The sequence below is a fragment of the Pezoporus occidentalis genome, unplaced genomic scaffold, assembly GCF_034315485.1.
Source record: "Pezoporus occidentalis ecotype Australia unplaced genomic scaffold, CSIRO_AGI_Poc_V1 ctg109, whole genome shotgun sequence".
NCBI lineage: Eukaryota > Metazoa > Chordata > Aves > Psittaciformes > Psittacidae > Pezoporus > Pezoporus occidentalis.
This window is the reverse complement of record NW_026912875.1, coordinates 1,968,851-1,990,358: the sequence shown is the minus strand read 5'-3', so window position 1 is coordinate 1,990,358 and position 21,508 is coordinate 1,968,851. Positions and strand designations below refer to the sequence as shown.

Genomic DNA, 21,508 nt, shown 5'->3' with positions numbered 1-21,508 from the left:
CAAAACAAGACTGGCACTTTTTTCATCAGTGTCTAAGTAACTGTTTATTTCTTAGTGCTTGGCTTGGTTTAGATTCCAGCTAGTTACAAAGATAGTTGAAAATGTGGAATACAAAATCTGCAAGTCAGTAAAGCTTATTTAAATATTTCATTGTCACGTAGGATCTGCTGTGTGACTTACATATCATTGATTTTATTCCAGGTGTCTTTTAAGCCGAAGTGTCTCAGTCATACAGAAGCTGCCTCCTTACCATACGTAGGTCTCACAGCGTGGTCTGCTGTTAACCAGGTTGGAGGACTGAACCAAAGTAATTGCAGTGGGAAAAGGTGAGCAGATAGTTCTGGTGCTAAAACTTTGTGGTTCATTTTTGTGCCGATTAGCTGCTTCGAAGGCATGTCCAACAATGAAGAAGACTGTTACACCATGACGTTCACAAAGCCCAGCAGGCTGAAGATGTTGGCTTCAATCTACACGACTGCTGAGGGAGATGTCTTTTAGAGGGAGACTTGGATGAGGATCCTAACTGAAGTGTACCTAGTCACTTGCTGCTTGTTTCCTCTATATAGTGACTATATAGAGGTAGTTCAATGCATATCTAATGTATAGAGAATTTAAGAGTGGTATCTCTAGGAATTTATAGGGACTTTGCCTTTCTGCCTGCTAGGATGGCTACCAAATGCAGTCTCTTCTCTGAGTTACTTTGACAAGTCACAAAATGCCCTCTCAACCATAGAGGTGTGGTTCTCTCTGTTCCTGCATGTGTGGGCCATTTGGAGCAGACTGGTTTTCCAGCTTTTCAGAAAGAAATGAGCAGGTGACTGGGTCTCGCTTGAGCTGTAGGCCAGAACTTTAATGAGGTCAGGAATGCAGAAGAGGAAAACGTGAAAGATAAGCAGCCAAATCAAACAGAAGAACGGGCTTTGTTTATCAGCCTCTGATCAGATATTAGCAGATGGAGGACAGAAGACAAAAAATGCATTGAATGATTGGAGCAGGTACCATTTTTCTCCTGACAATTGAAATTTGCAATTTGTTTGGCCTTTGGATGTTTATGTAAACAGATAGCAAAATGTTCAGAATGGAAAGAAGGGCAAAAGTAAAAATACCAGAATCGGGGGAAAAAAAAAAGTCATTGAAATTACTATGTTGCACCAAAAATTTAGGTCATAGAGTAATTACTGGGCAGTAGGAGTCTAGATGCCTGACTTCTTATCTTGAGTCTTTACTTGTAATGCAATACATTATAAAGGACACTAGATTAACTGAAATTCTTCACCCGCATCCTTAGAAGATAATAGATTGAGTAGTTGTATGTCACGGTAAATTTCATCATGAAAATATCAGATGACTGTTCTGAAGATAAACAATGCTCTGAGAAAATGAAATTGCAAAATTTAAAGCAGTTTCAAAGGACATCATTGAAATTAACTTCCAGCTAGTGACAAAATTCTAGTTACGTTGCATTCCATTTTATTCTTCAGTGTTTAGACTTCTTTTTAATCTTAACTTTCACATATAAATAGAATTAACCTAAAGATATATTGGTAGGCTAGCCTTGTTTAAAGTATCTTTCTAATCTTCAGGTAAGTGTTTAGACAGTTAAAAGTGAAATTCAAACTGCATTATATAGTGTCTTTACATTTAATATTTACTTTTATGTTCCCAATATTTAATTTCTCTGTCAGCAAAAAAATTTTAATGTACTTAAAAAGTTACGTTTCCCATCTAGTCATCTTGAATTGTAAAAACAGCAGAGAATGACTTAAATGATGGTAGCTTTTTTCCCTGAAAAATATATTGTAGGAAAATATATAAAATTAATTTAAAGGCCTGTGCAAAAGTACATTCCATGAGCTTTGTATTACTCTCTCAAGACAATGTAATTTAAAAAGACAAGAATTTACATCTTAATTTCTTGAAATAATTTAACATATTTGGCAAGAAGTTACCTATGTATGTGATTTTACCTTGGTCTTTTTGTTTCCTGTAGGTGTATGTAAATAGCTATGTATGTGTGTATGTTTACACACAACAGTGTGTCTTACTTTGAAAGAGCAGTTCCTTGATGAAAGCTACTTCACTGGTACTTTATTGCAGTGTTAAGACATCTTAGAGCAATATTTTTCTATTGGCGTGTATTGTTTTCTTTGCCTCTTTAAGGTGTAAGGGTCGGCTAACCAGAAATACTTGCTAATAGTCCAGCATGTTGATCTGTTAGGAGTATCTGCTGCATCTGCACACACTTTCACAGATTTTGTTTTCACAAGTTACCTGAAGCGTGCTCACAGTGTTCGTGCTGCCTCCTGCTTCACTATGACCCTAGTTGTTTCTCCGTAACTTTTATCCAGGACCACTGTAATTTATGTCAATATTCTTGCACAAGCTAAAGGTGAATGTTCTTGTTATCCAAAATGTTCTGAACGACTCCGCTGTTTTGAAGTTCTCTGGGTAATACCTGGAGACCTTCTGGTACATGCCAGTGTCCTGTTTCAGTAGAAAGGTGGTATGTTTGTTCAACAACAGTGCGAAGTATCTTGCTTGCTGTATTCAGAAAAAGCACAATAAAAACAAACCTGACAGTTTGGGAAATTCTTGAAAACATTTACATTAATGTTAAGTGAAGGTTTTTATATAAATGCAGTGTTACTAGTTTATGTGTTTTAAGTATGCTGGGCAGAGACGCTGGATTCTGTTGCTGTAAGTTATTAAACGTACACTCCTGGTTTATATTGTTTCAGTGAAAATTTGAATGATACCCCGAGAAAACATTCTTTTCAGAGTCTGTATTATTTCATCAGTTTATCTGTTGAGAAGTACAAAGTGAGTGAGGTTGCAAAACTTCTTGATAGAGTAAATGCTCCTTGGTACAGCAATAAATCTCTTAGGGATTTTATTGGCATAATCAAATACAATTTAGTTTTATATACATATCTAAAATTGAAATATTCAAGAAATATAGTACATTGGTGTCTAGCTGAGTCACTGAAAATTTCTAGTTGTTTATAATCTGGAGAAAATGTTAGTCCTTGATCTGTATACCTACTCCCCACCTCCTGTCTTTTGCGGGGACACACACAGCTGAAACAGGTCCTGGCTCTCTGATTCGAGTTCCTGACCATACCATAATTCCAAGTGGTGCCCAAGGAGAAGGTCTAAGCTCCTATGTTATGCTCATCTGGAGAGATCTGCTGACTCTCTGACCATTTGAACTACTAAAGCCTTGTATAGGCCTTGGTGAATACTGGCTTGAATTATGTGCCTTTGTCAGAAGGGAGTAAAGCCTGGAGTATGAACATTTGTTTTGTTCTTTTGAGAGAACATGTTCTCTTGGACCTCTCCTCAGGTCAAATAATTTGTTAGTTTGTTCCTTGTACACATGTTTATATATTAGTTTATTCCTGAGCTCACAAACAGGTAGTTTCTCTGGTATGTTTTCTTCTGGCTGTATTTTCCTGAGGCAATACAAACAAAACTGTGCCTGCTTTGGCACTTTCCACCATCTGTGTTCCTTTATTACCATCCTAACAGGTCCTGCACCTTCAAATGCTTCCCCACTTCCTTGTGTTCTGCCAAACAATGTGTCTTGCTGTCCTCAGTGCTGTATAAATGCTGAATGGTTGAGCTGTGGCACATGGACATCCTGTGCAGATGTAGTTGGTCTCTGAAGCAAAGAGTTTCTTGAAGTCACAGTGTATGGAGAAAGCTTTAATAATTTGAATGTTTGGTAGGAAATAGCCCACATAATATAGGAACAAACCACATCTGGAAATTATGAAGAACCTCAAGGACTTTTACTGAACTGGAAAACAAAACAAAACCAAACAAACAAAAAACAAACAAAAAAAATCCAAGCCAAGTAGCTCCCCCAAACTGAAAACATTCCCTGAATTCTTGAGCCAGATGTCCATTTTAAAATGACATCTTTCTCCAAAATCTGTAGTGCAAGAAATGTGCTTTAAGCAGGGAGTAAAATTGGAAAGGCAGTTTGACAAGTTTGGTTTGTTGTTTTGGGTTTGTTTTTTTTTTGGGGAAGGATTTTATTGTGACTGTCCTTTGTGAGGATAAAGATGGGCTTAACCCAGTATCTTGAGTGTAACATCCCTGAGCCTTTTCAAGTATAATAAAATCAAAATGTGAATGTTGCTTCAGGCATCTGTCGTTGGAAGCATGGTTCTGAGGATAAGTACATTTTGGCAGATTTAAAAGCTGCAAGCATTGTGGTTTCATATTCTTTATCTGAATTTTGCAGCTTGGATCAGTGAAATAGGAGGGAATGGAATCTGATCAGTTACAAAAAAAGAAGCATTTTAAAATGGATGCTGTGACCAAAGCCAATTCTCTTAGGTTACGTCAAAGAATTTTTGTAAACTGAGACTCCAGATTGTATAGTACAGTTTCGCACTGTAAAAAGCAATTTCCTTCAACATCCAGCACCGTGAGATTTAAGACAGGAACATCACCAGCTTCCAAAGGTACTGAATTTTTTCTGGCAAACAGAAGTCTTGAGAAACATGATGTTCCCTAATCCTATGCCAAGACTTCATCTTCATCTTGGATCTTCCTTTGTCCTAGAATTAGCAAATGAGTCCAGAGTCCAAGCACTGTTTCTAGCTTCGGCACCAAGTCTTTCTTACACTTTGTGAAGCTTAATTATTTAATTAAAATTTCTGGATGAAATTTCTGAACATTAATTTCTGAACATAATTTCTGAAATGAGGCTGCCAGCAGTAAGATTCTCACACAACTGAGCTTGCATTCATTTTCATGAAATTCAGGGTAGTGTGTTCAGTTAATGAACTCCCACTTGCTAATAATTTGGAAATACACGCCTAATCCTCATCGTGTGCCAGTTTTCACTAGAAAAATTCTACTGTCTTTTTTACTGAAGAAAAAGGCAGATAATTTAATAGAACTTAGATTTGTTTATGGCAAGGCTACTTCATTGTATTTTGGGGGGTTTTAGATAAATAGTATGCTATATGGAAAACTATGTTCTCTATAATCTGAAGTTCCCAATCTCCCTACAATGTAATACTAAACTACTTTTTCTTTAGATAATGCCATTTTTTATAAAATGTTGATCAATCATATATTTTTTTTTTACTTTTTTTTTGTTGTTGTTTTGTTGTTGTTTTTTTTTTACTTTAGGAGATACAGCAGTGGAGTCTGGGAGAATGAAAGACTCTTAACTGATTTTGTCCCAAACTAAGCAATTCTGTTTGGGAAAGTAAGGACAAGGACAGGGGTTTTGGGTGATAAATATTACTGCCTGACAGCTCTACTGCCTGGATTTAGTGGAAGGTACATCTGAGGAAGTCTCATTGGCTGTGCTGAGATAATGCTCTTGGCACATGAAACAGGTAGTGAATAATGTTAAGTCACATTATTCACCATCGGAAGAGTTAAACACTAAGTAACACTGAATAACAAATACAGTCTTCTGCTTAAAACAGTTTGATGTCAGAGATGTGTAAGAAGCATTAGAATACATTGATACAATAGAGTTTATTTAAAAAACTATTTAATATATTTTAATTTTCTCTTACAGAGTATTAATATTAGGAGCTTCAGGAGGAGTTGGTACATTTGCTGTACAGGTAATATAAACCAGCATGCCCAGGGTGCATCTTCAAACTATTCAATATTAACAAAAAAAACTGAACAGAAGGCAACTGAGGAAAGGAATAGTGAAATTGCAAGCCAGTGCAGTTGATCTGTCTGATCGATCAGATTGGTCTGATTGATATTTCCAGAAGTGAAATATTTTCAGATTTATTTGCTTTCCATATTACACTGTATTGGGTTAGAATAGGGAGCAGGGGCTTTCAAAGAAAGGAGGTGTGAGTATCGTTGTGTGTTGGAGTAGGTTGTGAAAGATTGCATTTCACAGTTTGGGTGCAGGAAGTCTCTTAATTGGTGTAACCTGAAATAGGTGGCCTGTTTTCATTATCTTTCAGTCAGCTCTGCTCCATAATATGAAAAGAACTTGGGATGCAAGTAGAAAAATTGATTGAGAATGTATCATCTACCATGACTGTTTCAGATGCTCAAATGATATGAGAGGCACCAGGCTTTTATGTGCAGTGTATGTAAAGCACAGTGGCTTAGATGAACCTTCCCTCACTGTCTTTGTCCTGCTGCCCTTCTGTCTGTCTTCATTCTGGTAGCTCTACACTTCAGAGAGTCAATATGCTCTTTTATTGATACATGAATTGTGGAACATCCTCTTTTCATGCTGTTCTTTAATTTGGGGGTTTTGTTTCTAATCGGTGTTGTATCATGCTGAAACATCTTTCTCTTGAGAATATGAAAAAACCACTGAAATTTGGTGATGATTTCACTGTGTTCCATGTTACTAGGCCATAAACATAGTGTTTTTCAAGAGGCTTACATGAGAATATTTCGTGGTATGCTATGCCTGATTCATGATAAATAAGGTGGTTAAATTAGATCAGTATGAAAGGCCTACCAGCCACTGACTAGTTGCAATTTCTACCTGATTAATTCTGAGTAAACTATGTTCATTAATCCAGAGTAAATGTAGAAACCATTACTGTGAGCGGAGAACGAGGTTACAGAACTAGAAAAATCCTTTATTTTCCTATAGCCTTTGGAGTACAAAATAATCTGATATCATCCCTGTGGTAAATCAGATGACTTCCTTCTTTTTCTCATTATTAATATTTAAGGTATTTACAGTGAGGTAGATGTATTAAATAATGAATAGGTAGGAACATAAAATAATTTAAAATATTTACAAATATTTAGTGGTTGATCTGGTGACAGTTTTGTAGATTGGTAACTTGGACAGTACTTCTTGGTATGTATTTAGCTGCCAGATTCAGATGGCAAACTGGTATTTTATTTGAAGCCTTACTTATCCTACGACCCGATATCTCTAAGTGGCATTAAAAACCACACTCCTTCCTCCACACCAACTTCTCCCTCCCCAAAACTTCCTTAAATACTGATAAATTCTTACCACTGTTTGTCTGTGGGATGTGTGACAAATTATGCTGTGTTGGAACACAGTCCCCCTACTAAAGGTGATCATTTATTATATAATGACTTTTTTAAGTTGTTCTCAATGTTTCACTAAATTTTAAACTTTGGACTTCTTTTTTTTTTTTTATATGCTTGTTTTCAGCTAGTGAAGGCCTGGGGTGCTCATGTGACAGCAGTTTGTTCTCATGATGCCAGCACGCTGGTGAAAAAACTCGGAGCAGATGATGTGATTGATTACAAATCTGGAAATCTGGAAGAGCAGCTTAAAACGTTACCCTTGTACGTGTTTGTGTTGCTTAATACTGAGATGAAGGAGTTGGCGGTTAGAGCTGCCTTTTGATTGCTTGACTCCAGTCTGTCAGAACTCCCTCTTTTTTTGTTGTTCTTCACTGGGTTTTTTTTTTTGGTTTTGGTTGTTGAGGGTTTGTTATTTTTTTTCCCAATTTCTAAAGCATTACTTTGTAAAGCAAATTCATCCCACCCCTTTTTGAATGCAGTTTGCCAAGTGGGTATCCCAAGCACAGATTTCATTGTAAGACTAAGACAGTTAATTGGGCTTGTGGAGGCAAGCTCACTTTCACATGCCTCTGTTCAATGACTGTGAACAGTTTTGTCAGGATCTTGGAGCATTTATAAAGAATAAGTGAAATGAATAAATGAAAGTAAGTCTCAGAAATCCTGTGTGAGGTTAGTAAATAGTAACTTTCCCTCTTCTAGGGGGAAGAACTATGTCATTAAGCAGTTAAGTGACTTGCCTGAGGGTCTTTAACCACTGTGCAACTCAGCTGGGAGTAATTTCTCTTCTGTAACATTGGATACAGCTGGCTCTGATAAACAATCACACTTATCTTGTCACAGCAGTTATGTTTAAAGTAGTTTGGGGGTTTTCTCTGGAACTGAAGTATTTTTTGCTTTTGTAGTCTTTCCATTTGTTTAAACTTTGCATACTGTGACTTGTATTTAAATATGGTATTTACGCTGCTCTTTTTAGCTATATTGAGTTAACTTTCGGGGGGGGGGGGAAGTAGAAGTTGTTCGATCTATGAAAGAATCTTACTGGTAACTGCTAAGAAGGCATGTGCCCTTTAGCTGATTGTCAGCAGGATTGAGGTCCACTGTGGGGGCACTGTCTCTGAGTATGGGCAGGACCTGCAGCTACACAGTTTGCAAGCAGTGCTAAATTTGCCTTTGTGCAGTTTAACATCTTAAATACTGAACACCCATTCTAGCAGATGACCCTTTTAGGAGGTATCAACAGCAGTTTTATGATATGGTTAAGCTTATCAGTCAGGTGTACTGAGAGGGATGTTTCTACTTCCCTTTTCAGTTGTCCTGACTCTTCAGACCCTGTAATGAGCTAGTTTTTCCTGGAGCATTAGTTCTCATTATTTTAATTTCTCTTGACAGCTAACAGTTAGGTTGGCTAAACTTTAACATGAAATTACATCCTTGGAAGACAGGCAGGTAAAATGTCTTCCCAAAGATAAGAACTTTTCTATTTAATTTGAATAATTTTTTTTTTGCTTTTACTTGTAAGTTCCTTAGATGTATGTGTAAATATCTTTTGCAGTTTGGAGATTGCTGGAAATTTACAGATGAAAATGAGAATGAGCTGTGCATCTAATAGTATAGGTACATAGCTCCCTGTTGGCCTATTCAGCCTTTACAGGCTCACATGCCTGGGAAAGTGAGAAGGAAGGCTGAAACTGTGGCTTGTTGCCACAGGCTGCATACACCCATTCCATGGGGGGAAGGTTTTATACTCATTGCATTGTTAGGTTCTACGTCAGATAGGTAGATGGGGAGAAAAGAGCTACCAGTAGAGGTAAAATGCCCCCAAAATTAATCAGGAGGTCAAGAAAGACTTTTGGAAGTGAAGCTGAGGACTGTGTCACAGAAAAGATGTGAGGAGGTAGGGGTTAGTAATTTGTTTATGTAACTTTGACCACTGGAATTGACTTTCCCTTGAGAACAGCATGTACAGGAGATGTTCCTAGTCAGGGCATGAGTCCAGGCTAGTTTTACATTCACATACCATAGTGTTCAATGCTAGGACCAGACCTCAGGACTGCTGTAGTAGTCTCAGCGGGAGGGAGGAGATAGAGCTCTAAGCTTTAAGCAAGTAGAGAATGTAGTTGTTGCGTGTAAGAGTCTGCATTTTGGAGTTTAAGTGAGGTTTAAGTTCTCTGAATAGCTTGTGTCTGCTATGCAGTGAATGGGCAATATCCTATAAATATGATTTGCATTGTACAGTAAATAAAGCTGGGATTTAACTGAAGTCGGGGGACTTTCTTGCCACTGTCTTGCAAGCAGATTATTTCATTGCGCTGACACATTAAAATGTAAACTATAGCAAATTTCTGATATGAATTAGCTTAATTATGATGAAGTTATTTTTCCCATATTGTGATTTTAAACCTGTTCTTTACATGTCTGCAGATTTGATTTCATCCTAGATAGTGTTGGTGGATCCACTGAGAAGTGGGCTCTAGATCTCCTGAAGAAATGGTCAGGAGCAACATACGTTACCTTAGTAACACCTTTCCTGATCAATATGGACAGACTTGGAGTGGCTGATGGCATGTTACAAACGGGATTCACTGTCGGTTCCAAAACTGTAAAGGTATCTTATATATTTAATCTTATGTAGTACTCTAGTGGCTTCCTTTGTGGCTTGGATGCTAGTCATGTGGTTCTTCTAGAGGCATCTGTTGTATTTTCCTCATATATCATTAAGTAGACTTCAGATGCGTTTCTGTTCTTTCCTTTCTTGAACTGAAAAAAAAAAGATGTGTTGGGGTGGTAGTGATTGATGTATGTGGTAGTTTGGGGTGCTTTGAAGTTTTGATTCCTTATTGTGCTATTTCACTGTGGCCTTTTCCATATGGCCTCCCTAGTGAGTCCTGCTGACAGCTAGTGTTTCATAGTAAACAGAGCAAATCCCTGCCTCATTGTACTGTGGGTAATTTTGCTACTTGCTTTAGGCAGTTCAGGCTTTCTCTCAAAACATTTTTCCATGACTGGTTCTCTTCATCCTATTCCAGCACCAGAGAGTATTAAAAGTGGTTGAGAGTGGCTAGAAAGTCTTTCATCTCTTTCATGTTCATGTGTCTGGATGGTGATACTGATTTTTTTTTTTTCTGTTTTTCATAAGTGGATCTTAAAACATTCTGCCAGTGGCCAGATCAGTGAGGCTTCTTAGAACTTTTCTTTCTTCTCTCAACATGTGTACTTGCTCTCCAAATGAATGCATTTCAAGCAGTTGCTATGGTATTCCTGTGATGCCATGGTTGAATGAGATTCTAAGTCCTGCACAAGTACTTTCAAAGGCAGGCTCAAAAACAAAATGAGAAGGCTGGAAAGAAATCATAGATAATGTAATGTTTCTCAGTGTGTATGTTTCTGTGGTGGGGAGCATTGTATGCCATGTATTAAAAATCATCTCTCTTTGGCAGATGATGGCTGATATCTCTTGTTCCTGTAACGACTTACTCAGAGGAGTTGTTCTTGACTTGTGGTTGTGAGGTCTTCCCAAAATACTTTTCATGTGAGCTGCCATATGTCACTGGATGGTGATGACTTTGGCAGATGTGATGGTGGAAAGTTTAATTACTGACACTGAGGTGTAAGGTTCTGAATGTCACATTGCTGGGTTTCTTTCACCCTCTTTGTGAAAGCGTATAAATATATAGCACCATTTCTCTCTTACATAACAAACAATGTTTTTACTAGCTGCAGAGACATGGTTGTTTTTCTCAACTAGCTGACCTGTGTGCAATTGAACACAAAATTCACCCTGATCCTGTTGTGGTAATCCAACATCCCTGTCTGTACATTTAATCCACATGCTTAGGTGTTATTTTTTTCAGATGCTAGCATATAATTTCCATGTCTTTTCCTTGAGTTACTTCTCTGGATCTCCTGTTGTTTGTTTCAGTTCCCATTTCAGTTTTCTCTCATAATTTTTTAATATGTTTGTGATCCTTCTTGCAGCATCTCTTAAAAGGAGTCCATTATCGGTGGGCATTTTTTATGGCAAGTGGCCCAAGTTTGGATGAAATTGCAGAACTAGTTGATTCTGGAAAGGTATGTTTGTAATGGTTATTTGAGTATTTGTGCTGAAGGAGGTGCTGCTTTGTCTGAAAAATGCTGTAGTTCATAATTACAGTCACAGTGAAGAAACTAGTTAAGAATTTACTTGCTGCAGTTTCTAACTTCTGAATTTGCATGGAATTTAGGAGTTCATAATCCTTAAAACTCTTCTGCTTTCTCCCTCTCCACCATATCTGTTTTTAAAAACACAAAGCTTACTAAGTTGTGAGGAAAAAGTGCCCAATGATTGTTTATTTTTTCCCAGTCATTTAGAATGAACTCTGGTGTTGAAAATGGTATGTTTTAAGAGGCCTCATTTGGTTCACTTAGTCAGAATGAACATGACTGTGTATATCTGCATACACAAAATTGCTTAGCCTAGGTGATTGGCAGTCTGGCTCATAATGTGCGCAGAACTAGAATATTCAGGTTATTGGAGGTCTTAGACAATCTGCATTGGCAGAGTGGTGACAAGAATTTTGTGTTTCATTATTTCAGTGCTTCAGAGTATAATGTTTGTGCTAATTCAGCACAGTGACTTGGAGTATCATGAGCATTTGTAAGATTTTGGGGCATCTTTTAATGGACTTGTGGGAAAGGTATGAAATGGCAGGTGGGCTACTGTTTTTCTGATTATTTCAGGTTTATTGTTACCAAATGTGTGTGAGAGTGAGCAGTTGATTGCCGGTTTATTGGACTGTGTGGTGCAGGTCCTGGCAGTGTCCTCATGTTGCCAAAATTCTGTGAGTAGAGAATATGGACAATTGTTGTTAATCTTTTTATGTGGTACCTAAGCAGAAGAAGGAACAGAATCTGCCATGATTTGGTAATTCCGGTACATGAATTGTCAGACCATCTTGTGCTCAAAATCTGTGCATATTAGTAAAATCTAGATCCGTCAATGAGCGTTGATCTCCTTTTCTGCTATGCATTATGTTCCAGAGTGTTGAGATGAGTAAATGAATTGCTATTGTACTTAAGGCCTGATTGCTTCTATTTGCTACCTCAGTGCTGGTGATCAGAATAAAAACCTTGTGAATTCAGCCACTCCTGTTTCCCTGTCATGAGCAGTGTGCTGCTGACACAACCAGTGGAAAGCCTGTGTTTCCTAAAAAGTTAACTACTCATAAATAGAGGCTGCAGCAGTAAATAAGCTGTGGTGGAGTTTGTCCCTGGCTACAGCTTTGCACCACCCTGTGGTATGTCCAGTGCTGTAGGCATTATCCCATGATCAAGAAAGATCCTAGAGGATGCTACTCACTGTGTGATTGCATACAATCACACTACTGAATTAAAACTGTCTAAGAAATAGAAATGCCCTTGTCTTTGTTCTTACCGTTTGTCCTGATTTTTAACCAGTCACAACTTGTTTTGTGTTCCTGCCTTATTTTGTGCTCCTACCTTGTATGCAAAACAAATGCAGAATATACCCATGAAAGCCTCTTGGGAAACACCTGTTTATGCAATAGAGATAGGGCTTAATCCCTGTTCTCTGCCTGATGATCTGGACAGGTGAATTGTAATGCCATCTAAAATGTACGCCATACATGTATGAATGTCCTAATGTACTTTTTGTTGTAAGATGATAGTGAGGACAGAGATGTTTGCTTAGTCTTTTATTCTCCATGCAAAAAGAGGTCATAGTGCCAGACTGTTTATCTGCATAATCATTATTCTAGCAGCCTTTTACTCTATTTTGTAAAATGTTGCAAACACCTGTGCTATTGTATTTTGTAAGACCCAGATGTGTTCCATTTAGATAGATGTTAATAAGACCGTGACCTTTATTGTCTAGAAACAAGTGTTCTCTGAAATGGACAGATCATCCATTCAGAAGAGTAGGTGCTTGGAAGAAAAGCAGGAGGGAATTACTGGAGGAATCATACCATCATTTGCTGTAACTAAGTGAAAGTAAGTGGGAATAAATGAGGAAAAAATGAGAATTAAAAAAACCCACAAAGCAATAAAGTGTAGCAAGATGACTTGGGGAAGCCAGTAAAGTGAGTTCATGTAGTTGAACATCTTTGTTTTGATTGAATACAGTTTTGAGTAATACAGCTGTAGTTACTTTTAAATTTCAGTGAATCGTCTTTTCTGCTACAGACATCTAAATTTTGAGATTGTGTGAAGAGGAGAGCAATTGCAGAACTCCTGAAAATGAGAGGCTTTTTTCAGGAAAGTATAAATTGTGAGGGGGGATTTAAATGAAGGAAATTAAAATGAGATGGTGGTTTAAAGAGGTGATGTTACAGTAAGTGAAGCTTTGAAGAGTATATCCCTGAAGCTGTTACAGATAATACTGATTTGACTGTTCTTTCTTTTAGTCCTTTTTCACCAATACAGATTTTTAGTTCTGATGAGTTCATCATCTTCCTTTGTGAAAGCAAAGGGATTCTCAGTCTTTCAGTGGATAAATAATAAGCAAAAAGGGCATTTTGTTTAAAGATTTGGTTTTTGCAGATGAGCTTTGCAGCAAGAAATAGAGATCTGCAAAATGTCAGGTACGAGGAGAAGTTCTTTTAACAGCCTTTTTTAATGGTGAGGAGAAGGAGAGGATTTGATGAGCTGGTAGTGCAAGGAAGGAGAGTAATTCTCCTTTTGTAATTTACCTGCACATCAGCTCAATTCTGGGGATTGTAAAACCATTTTCAGTTTATGAGCTGTTTTCTCTGCCTTGCAGCTAGACGTCTTGCAAAGAGGCTATTGTGAGACTGAGGGGCTGGGAGGCTGCTGCAACAGTAGGCACAGAGAAAATCACGTATTTCCATGTCAGATTTTAGAGAACTGGCTACTTTTTAAGCTCCTGGGAAGTCCCTGTTGTGGAAGGAACTCTGCCAGTTAATTATGAGCCAGTAAGGACTGGCTTAATGTGGGCCTCACCAAATGAATTGATAAAGCACATGTCAGAAGCTGGGGATCTCTTTCCATGGCAGAATGTTCCTGGTGAATTAAAAGGTTCTCATCTAAAGACGGCTGGAATCAATCAAGCCTTTAGTTCAGGACGCAGATGTGCTGGCACACCATTTGCTGAAGTATCATCACTGGTCTCTGCTGCCAGCACTGTCACTAAAAGGCTTGCTAGGAATTAGTTCTATGTATTTGTGGTCAGTGTTGTGAATTTAACATTGGCAGCCTTTGGTTTTGCTGCTTACTTAACTTTTTCCTTCTCTCTGAGGTCGTGTGGTTTAGTACTTGGTGAAAATACACCAAATGTGTGTAACTACGTAAGTTTGTAGAAAGCCTCTACAAAGTTTGAGCACTTACTTTGCCTTTTATAAAGCCTGATGCAGGAAAGCAGGCTCAAAAAACTCCTTAGTGTTGTAAGAGGAACAACTGAGTATGTTGTATGTTCCTGCTGGACCAGGATGGATGTGGGTTAATGTGGAGCCCTAACAGAAATTTGAAATTTCCATTTACATTCAGTGTCATTTAAATGCAGTGCAGAGGGGTGTGTGTGTGTGTGTGTGTGTTTTCAGTATTTCTGGTGGCTTAATGCTCTTTCCTTCAGAGTTATATCGAATGGGCTGATGGGTGAAAGCTGATTTTGCAGAAGGAAGACTAAAGAACAAGTAGAGTTTCTGATTATGACATGAATAGATCATACTCTGTGTTGTTTGCTTTCTAGATCAATGTTACAGCACAGGCATACATAAGAAAAACTATTGCATGCTTATATTAATGTAATTTGTGTCTAGTATTGATTATACATTTTGCTGAAGACATTAGATGCTTTTGACTTAGCACCTGCTGTTGTGGTTTGGAGGACAGGATGCTGTCTGGCCCTGCTGCTGTCTTCCTGTGCAATGCTGTACAAATCACATAATCTTTTGCTACCATAATATTTCTGTCTACTAATGAGGGCTAGTGCCCTTTATCCATCTTTGGTAATTTGCTCTGAGATGCCCTGTGGAATTGTTTTGTATTGCTAGTCTTTACTGTTGAGGGAATACGTAACATGGATACAACCACCCACTTTGACATTACCTTGGGTAATGCCTCCTTCACTCTCCCTGTCTAAGAAAGGGCGCTAGCATCGCAGGTCTGTAATAAAATGTCTACGTTGACTAGAGAGCGGTCCTTCTCCACAGCTCTCCTCTTCAGTCACTCACATTTATTCTGACAACTGTCTTTGCTAAATTGCAAAGCTTGCATTTTTTCTTCTCTCTCTCTTTTTTCTTTTTCTTTTTTTTTTCTTTTTCCTTTTCCTTTTCTCTTTTTCTCTTTTTTTTTTCTTTTTCTCCTCTTCCTCTCCCTTTCCCTTTTTCTTTTTTTTTTTCTTTTTTCTTTCTCTTCCTTTTTCTCTCTTTTTTTTCTTTTTCCTTCTGGTTTTGTGTTTTCTTGTTGCTTCTTGTGGCTTCTGCTTGCCAGGTTGGTTGGCTGGTCCCCAGAAATGTTGATCAAGGAGAGGTTGCAAAAAAGCTGTTCAGGTCTTTCTCTTCCAAAAGTCCCTTCTCTTCTCTGCATTTTGTCATGACCACCAAGGAAACCCCACTGTGATTTTCATTAAACCACATCTGTTCCTATTCCTTCAGGACATGAGAGCTTGCTCATGTTCTTCATGAGGGTGCTGTGTGATTACATCATAAAATGTCTGTGAAAAAGACTAATGGAAAGTTTGCATTCTGTGGGGATCTAGGGTTAGGATATGTAAATTCACATAAACCACAATGAAGTCTGGACAAAAAAAACCGCCATATACCAGATATTTAATCAAATGTGTTGCTTTAGCCTCATGTAATTGCATATTCTATAGAAGGTCAGACCCAGTGTTCTGAGCTCTAGTCCCCTGATGTAGGAGGGAATTACATCCAGGATAGTGGTGAAATGTGAGGTTTTGTCTGTTGTGAGTGTAATTTGCTGAGATGAGATGCAGATCATGCAGGACTATTCTTCTAATACATACACTGTATAACACATAGTACATAGTATATGTAATATATATAATAACATATGCTTTCATATATAAAGATGTATACTCTCATATATATATATATACACACGTAACTGTACTAAAATTTGTTGTTGTTATATGATAGCATTGCCCCAGATGGCTTTAGTTACCAGCGTAAGTATCAGGACAACTACCATGAATTTGAGTGCTAGGGGATTCCAGACGTGAGAGTTGTTCTTTCCTTTAGTTAATAGTTCTTCAGCATGGTTCAATAGGTAACTAAACACAGGATCTTCCTCATTTCTACTGATTTAAGCTTGGGCTAGGCTGGCACACACTACAGTTCTGGGCTTGTTCCAGTTTCTTACTGCTCTTGATTATGTTCTGTGGAAGCTGTTCTGCCAGAGCCAATGAACTAGATTTTTTTTAAAGCCTTTTCTACATTCAGAACCATACCCTGATAGTCTGCTTAACTGGGATTCATCTTCTAGTAGTTTAATAATTGTTGATGATACTCGTGAGTCCCTGTGGGCTGCTGGTAGAGGCTGGATATGAAAGAAGGTACCTTGGTTTGAAAAAGTCAATACAGTTGTTGGTAAGATGACTGTGGGAGTAGATGCCAGGACTGTGTTTCTGTTCCTGTGTCTGAACCACTGCAACACCATTCTTCTCACAGGTGTGTGAGACTGGATCATTGGCTCATTTTTACTTCCGTTAGGCATTTGGGACAGAGATACCATGTACCTGTTATCCTTTAATGTGCTCTTGGATGAAAGTACATATTTTCTGAAATATAATCTAATAAAAACCATGGTACTGTACAGCTGAAAAGCTACCCACAGCACATGACCAGAGCTAGCTGTTCCAGAAGGTGACAATTTCTAATCTTTGTCTTCAGTGAGGTTTGGCCCTAGAACCTAATACTGACAAGCAGTATGAAGCTCAGCATAGATTTAAGGTGAAGGAAGAATGAAAAAAGGGGTGGAATTAAGACCCAGAGAACATGGAACTTGAGTACAGTTGAGGAAGAGATGCTCAGTTGAAGAGAAGAAATGTTAGAAACAGCAGTGTCCCAAACCAGCCTTTTCTCCATGAGATGACAGTGAAGTACTGAACAGGTAACTAAATGCTTAGTTACAGGACAGGGACTGTTCTCTGTAATGATTTCTGTTCAAGTCTCTTGTTGACATTGAAGGGAGACTTACTGAAGGCCATAGGAGAGTATCAAGCTGTGCTTTTGTGTTCCTTTACCACATTTGGGCAAGGTGGCAATTTCTGGAGGAAGACAGCCTTTATCCTTTTAACTCAGCTAGTTAAAATGGCAAGTGGGTCTTTCCATTAGGGCAAGCCCTCAAGAGGATTTTGATGTCTGGTGGAGCACATCACAGCTTGTGTTCTGTAAGTAGACGAATATGTTTTCCAATGTGTGTGCACAAGTATCCGACTTAACCAAGACATGAGGAGGCTGTGTGTGCTGGGAGGCAGCAGCAATGAGAGAGGTGCTCTTCAAAGCAAGGCTGCCCTGATGTTTTGACAGGGCCGTCCTTTACAAACCTGGGGGAGAGCCAATGCACTGTCATTGCCCTTGGAGTGAGGGGACTTTTGGTCTGGTCTCAACTAGCCTTGTTCTGAGGGCCTCTGGGGCTCGGTTCGTCTCTCTGCCGAGATTTCAAGGCTGTAGCTCTCCCTCCAGCGGCAGGAAGCAGCTTCACACTCACTGCAACAGCTTGTGCTATAATAGGCTGATCAAAGTCATCTTCATTCCCTTTATGTTTCATACCTTGTCCCTCCTGAAAAATTCAAACTATCCTTGCTACCACAGAAGTGGGGCCCTGAAAGGGTGGGCTTGAATTTGCCGTTAGGAGTGTGTTTCTGCTGACCAGTCAACTCCTGCCTGTGCCTGTTCACTGCCTGCTGCATTCAGAGCTGTGTTGAGCGGGATGCCACTTCTGTGCTGTGTGTAGGATAGCCTTAATCAGCATCAGCAATTACTCTTTTTTTTTCCAAACACATGAGTTTATTTCAGGAGACCTGAGATTCATTTCTATACTGTGCCCTGCATCGGAGAGAATGAAGAGGAAGAAAGTACCTTTCAGTACCAATCTGTTTTCAGATAAGCATTTCAATGTGGCTGTGTGTAATCCTTTCTCTCACAGACTTTAGTTTAATCCCTTTTCTCTGAACAAATAGGTGTCCTCTGGCAAGGAACTGATGCGTGGCTGTAAATAGGCAGTGTTTTTATTATCCAGTTAATCTCCATTTGTTATCACACATTCAGCAACAGCAGACGTTCCCCTACTTATTTGTCTGTTCACAGGAAGAAATTTTATCTTAGTCAGTGGATTATGGTAAAGGCTGAGTGAATCACTGTGCTGCAACACGGTCAGCCCTTTCAGGGCTATTCAGACAATGGGACTGACCAGCCAGCCAGATAAAATGTTTAATGCTCTAGATTGTCAGGATCATCAATTTAGTATTCATGTCTCTATAGCACTGCCTAAAGCCAGCGTTGAAATGGAGCTAGAAGTTACATCAGTGTAGCAGATGGGCTTTGAGTGAGTGCGATACACATGGTGTTTTGCACTGTGAGGTTGAGTTTAGGGTTCCTCTGAACCCCTGTGTCACCGCTTTTCAAATGTGATGGTTTGAACTTTACCTAATAGGCTGAGGACATAACATACCCTGTTCTGTCAGGGTTACAAGCTACAGCCTACAATAAATGAGTGCAGGTGCCAGAACACTGAAGTGTCTTGTTAATTTTTTCTCACTTGCTGCATGTCTGAAATTAACTCCTGCCTCTTTCCCTGTAATTCTCTGTATTCACATCCCTTGTGCTGCTACAATGCTTTCTTCCCCAAGTACTTTTCCCCTCTTCCTGGCCTCCTGCCCTGTGAGGGTCATTTGTATGCACAGTCCAGCAGGTGAGTGTCTGTATAGTTTATTTCTTAACTGAAGCACAGCTTCGTGTGTAACTGCCATTAACATTAAGTACTTGTACAAGTGCTGCACTTGTGCTTGGCTCAACAAGGTTACTGGTTACTGAATTGTAGGGGTTTTTTGCCAAACTCCTGCTTTGAAAGCAAGGGTTGCTCTTCCACCAAAGTCTACTGATCAGCAGCACGTTCCTCTTGCTGATAGTCACATCAGCTGCAGTTTACTTGGGTGCTCAGTATACCCAAAGCCATTGTCTCAGTGATTTTGCTGCTCTAGGTCCATGTCCCTGACCTTGTGGATACCCGAGATGACATTTTTGTTCTGTGCTGGATGCTGACCAAACATGATTTTGTTTTGATCCTTCATGCCCCACATTTCATCCCCAGTTGAGCAGCAGAAAGTGTTACTATCTTTGTGCGTTCTTTGCTGTGTTATTATTACCTTTGCTTGAGGTTTGTCTACAGCCATTGTCCTGGCAGAACAAAGGGAAAAAAGGACCCAGCCTTGTATCATGCAGCATGACAGATTTGAGGCACTTAGTGAATGTATTTGCACAGCTGCTCTCACAGTGATTTGGCTGCTAATTCTGAATCTAGGGGGGTTCACTCCTTCCTACATTTGTGGCCTAAAAAGCTTCACATTACTGCTAACCTTGCCTTGAGAAAATAAAGAAAATCTAGTAAGATTAGGCCATACTACAATGTAATAGGGTAGATTATTGATGTCTTGGATTACTGTTATCATATAAGCAAACCCAGTATTTATTTTAGTGCAATGAATGGACTTAAAGGCACTGTGTATGAATAGTTGAGAAAAGGATCTACATGAGTATGGACAATGCATTTGTTGTGATGTTGGGGAGGGTGCAAGGTGGCTAGTGCTGCTGCTTGGAAAAAGTGCATATGAAAAAGTACATATGAAAACCTTTCCTTGGTAGTGCTGTACATTTGCCTTCTAAACAGCATGTCTGAACACATACCCCTTGTCTTCTGGTAAAAGTAAGCAAGCCTTTTGAAAAATGGCCCTGTTCTCATGCTGACAAATTGTTTGTGTCTTTATTGCTGTTGTATTCTTTTTTGTATTTAGTGAGACACATGCCTTGCCAGGAGAGGGCAGTTATCAGTTTTAGAGTACTCAACAAGACAGCATGTATGCTAGTAGCTGCAAGGAAAAAGCATGAAGATACCTTTTTCACTGACTCAAGTTAGCAAAGATCTTTTTCTGTTATAGCAAATGGGCTGTTTGGATCTTTGTTGCTTCAGATCTTCATTACTGCAAGAGCTAGCTGTAGAATCACCTACTATTACTGTTTTCCTCTGATAAGAGGATTAGGATCAGTTCATCAGTGCAAAAACATGCATAGGGCTAGTGTTAGGGGAGTCCAAGGTAAGTGACTAACTTCAGGAGAGGTAGGATCTTTGGGAGGAGGTACTTTTGTACACAGATCTTATTTTAGCCTTTGGAAGGCTGACTCAGAACTGGACTGAGAGACTAGAAAAAGCTTCTTCCCTTGGATGAGCAGTGACAAAGTATTTTTCAGAAGCAGCTGATATTTCTTCTGCTTCTGTCAGTACCTTATGATGTCTAAAGAAAGTGTAGGGTTTTGGGCTCATGAGTTAATATCTGAGACAAGGAATAGGTCAGTTTCACCTTCATTATTAGAAATGAGTGTAAAGCAATCCAGAAGGCTACTCTACAAGATTAATGCCAGAATAGCAGTTGATGCAGGCTGGGCTTAATGATGTATGCCTGCTGGAATACACAGTGGCTGGGTTTTCAAGTGTATATCTAAATGATTCAGCAACAAATGTTTGTAGGATATTTTTTGTATTTCACGTATTTCATTTCAAGTCCTTTACGGGTACTGAGGCATGTACTGATGCAGACAGGCACTAGATTCATAGGTATCTTTGAAACAGCTGACCTTTTAAAAAATTGTGGGTTTAACAAGAAAACCAGTGGAGACATACAAGAAAAAAGATCTTTTCCTCAGTTTATCATAGTGGACAACAGTTGCACCACACTGTCAGCTTTTAAAGGGGCTTAGAGCCTTGACTGGTGACCCTATAGTTAAGAGTACCAGTTGAGGGCTCCAGATTCTGCAAGTAGAGATGTTTCAAATCTTGGGAAAAGAGCATCAGAAAGCCTTGTGCATGCAGAAGGACCCCGAAAAAAAGGTAGAAGCCAGTGACTACATCATTTAGCAACTTCTGCCCTAAACATTATAAAGTAACTTCCCCCTTTCTTCATATAGTTTTAAAATGGGAAGGTGATACATTATTGCTAATGTAATGATATTTTTTCTTTATTCTATAGATTCAGCCAGTTATTGATGAAGTCTTCTCTTTTTCTGAAGTTCCAAAGGCCTTTCAGAAATTGGAAGGAGGACATGCACGTGGAAAAACAGTGATCAATGTAATTAGTAAAAAATAAAATATTCTTCCTGCAGTCAGTCCTCTACTGGTAAATTATTGCCCTTGAACATGTATTGGTACACAGCAGCTGTTTCTTCTTTAAAAGCTCACACGGGTTGCATAATTTAAAAAAAAAAAAAAAAGAAAAGAAAAAAAAAGAAAAATCTTTTAG

The 21,508-nt window shown here is 38.8% G+C and overlaps 1 protein-coding gene across 1 annotated transcript in view; it reads left to right on the top strand.

Moving 5' to 3' along the window:
• Nucleotides 1–21,508, top strand: part of RTN4IP1 (reticulon 4 interacting protein 1) — a 25,099-nt gene extending 3,591 nt beyond the window's left edge. The window contains exons 4-9 of the mRNA XM_062624772.1: nt 202–326; nt 5,549–5,597; nt 7,148–7,284; nt 9,445–9,628; nt 10,999–11,091; nt 21,239–21,508. Coding sequence (XP_062480756.1) covers nt 202–326; nt 5,549–5,597; nt 7,148–7,284; nt 9,445–9,628; nt 10,999–11,091; nt 21,239–21,355 — 705 coding nt within the window. The 3' untranslated portion in view covers nt 21,356–21,508. The remainder of the gene's footprint in view (nt 1–201; nt 327–5,548; nt 5,598–7,147; nt 7,285–9,444; nt 9,629–10,998; nt 11,092–21,238) is intronic.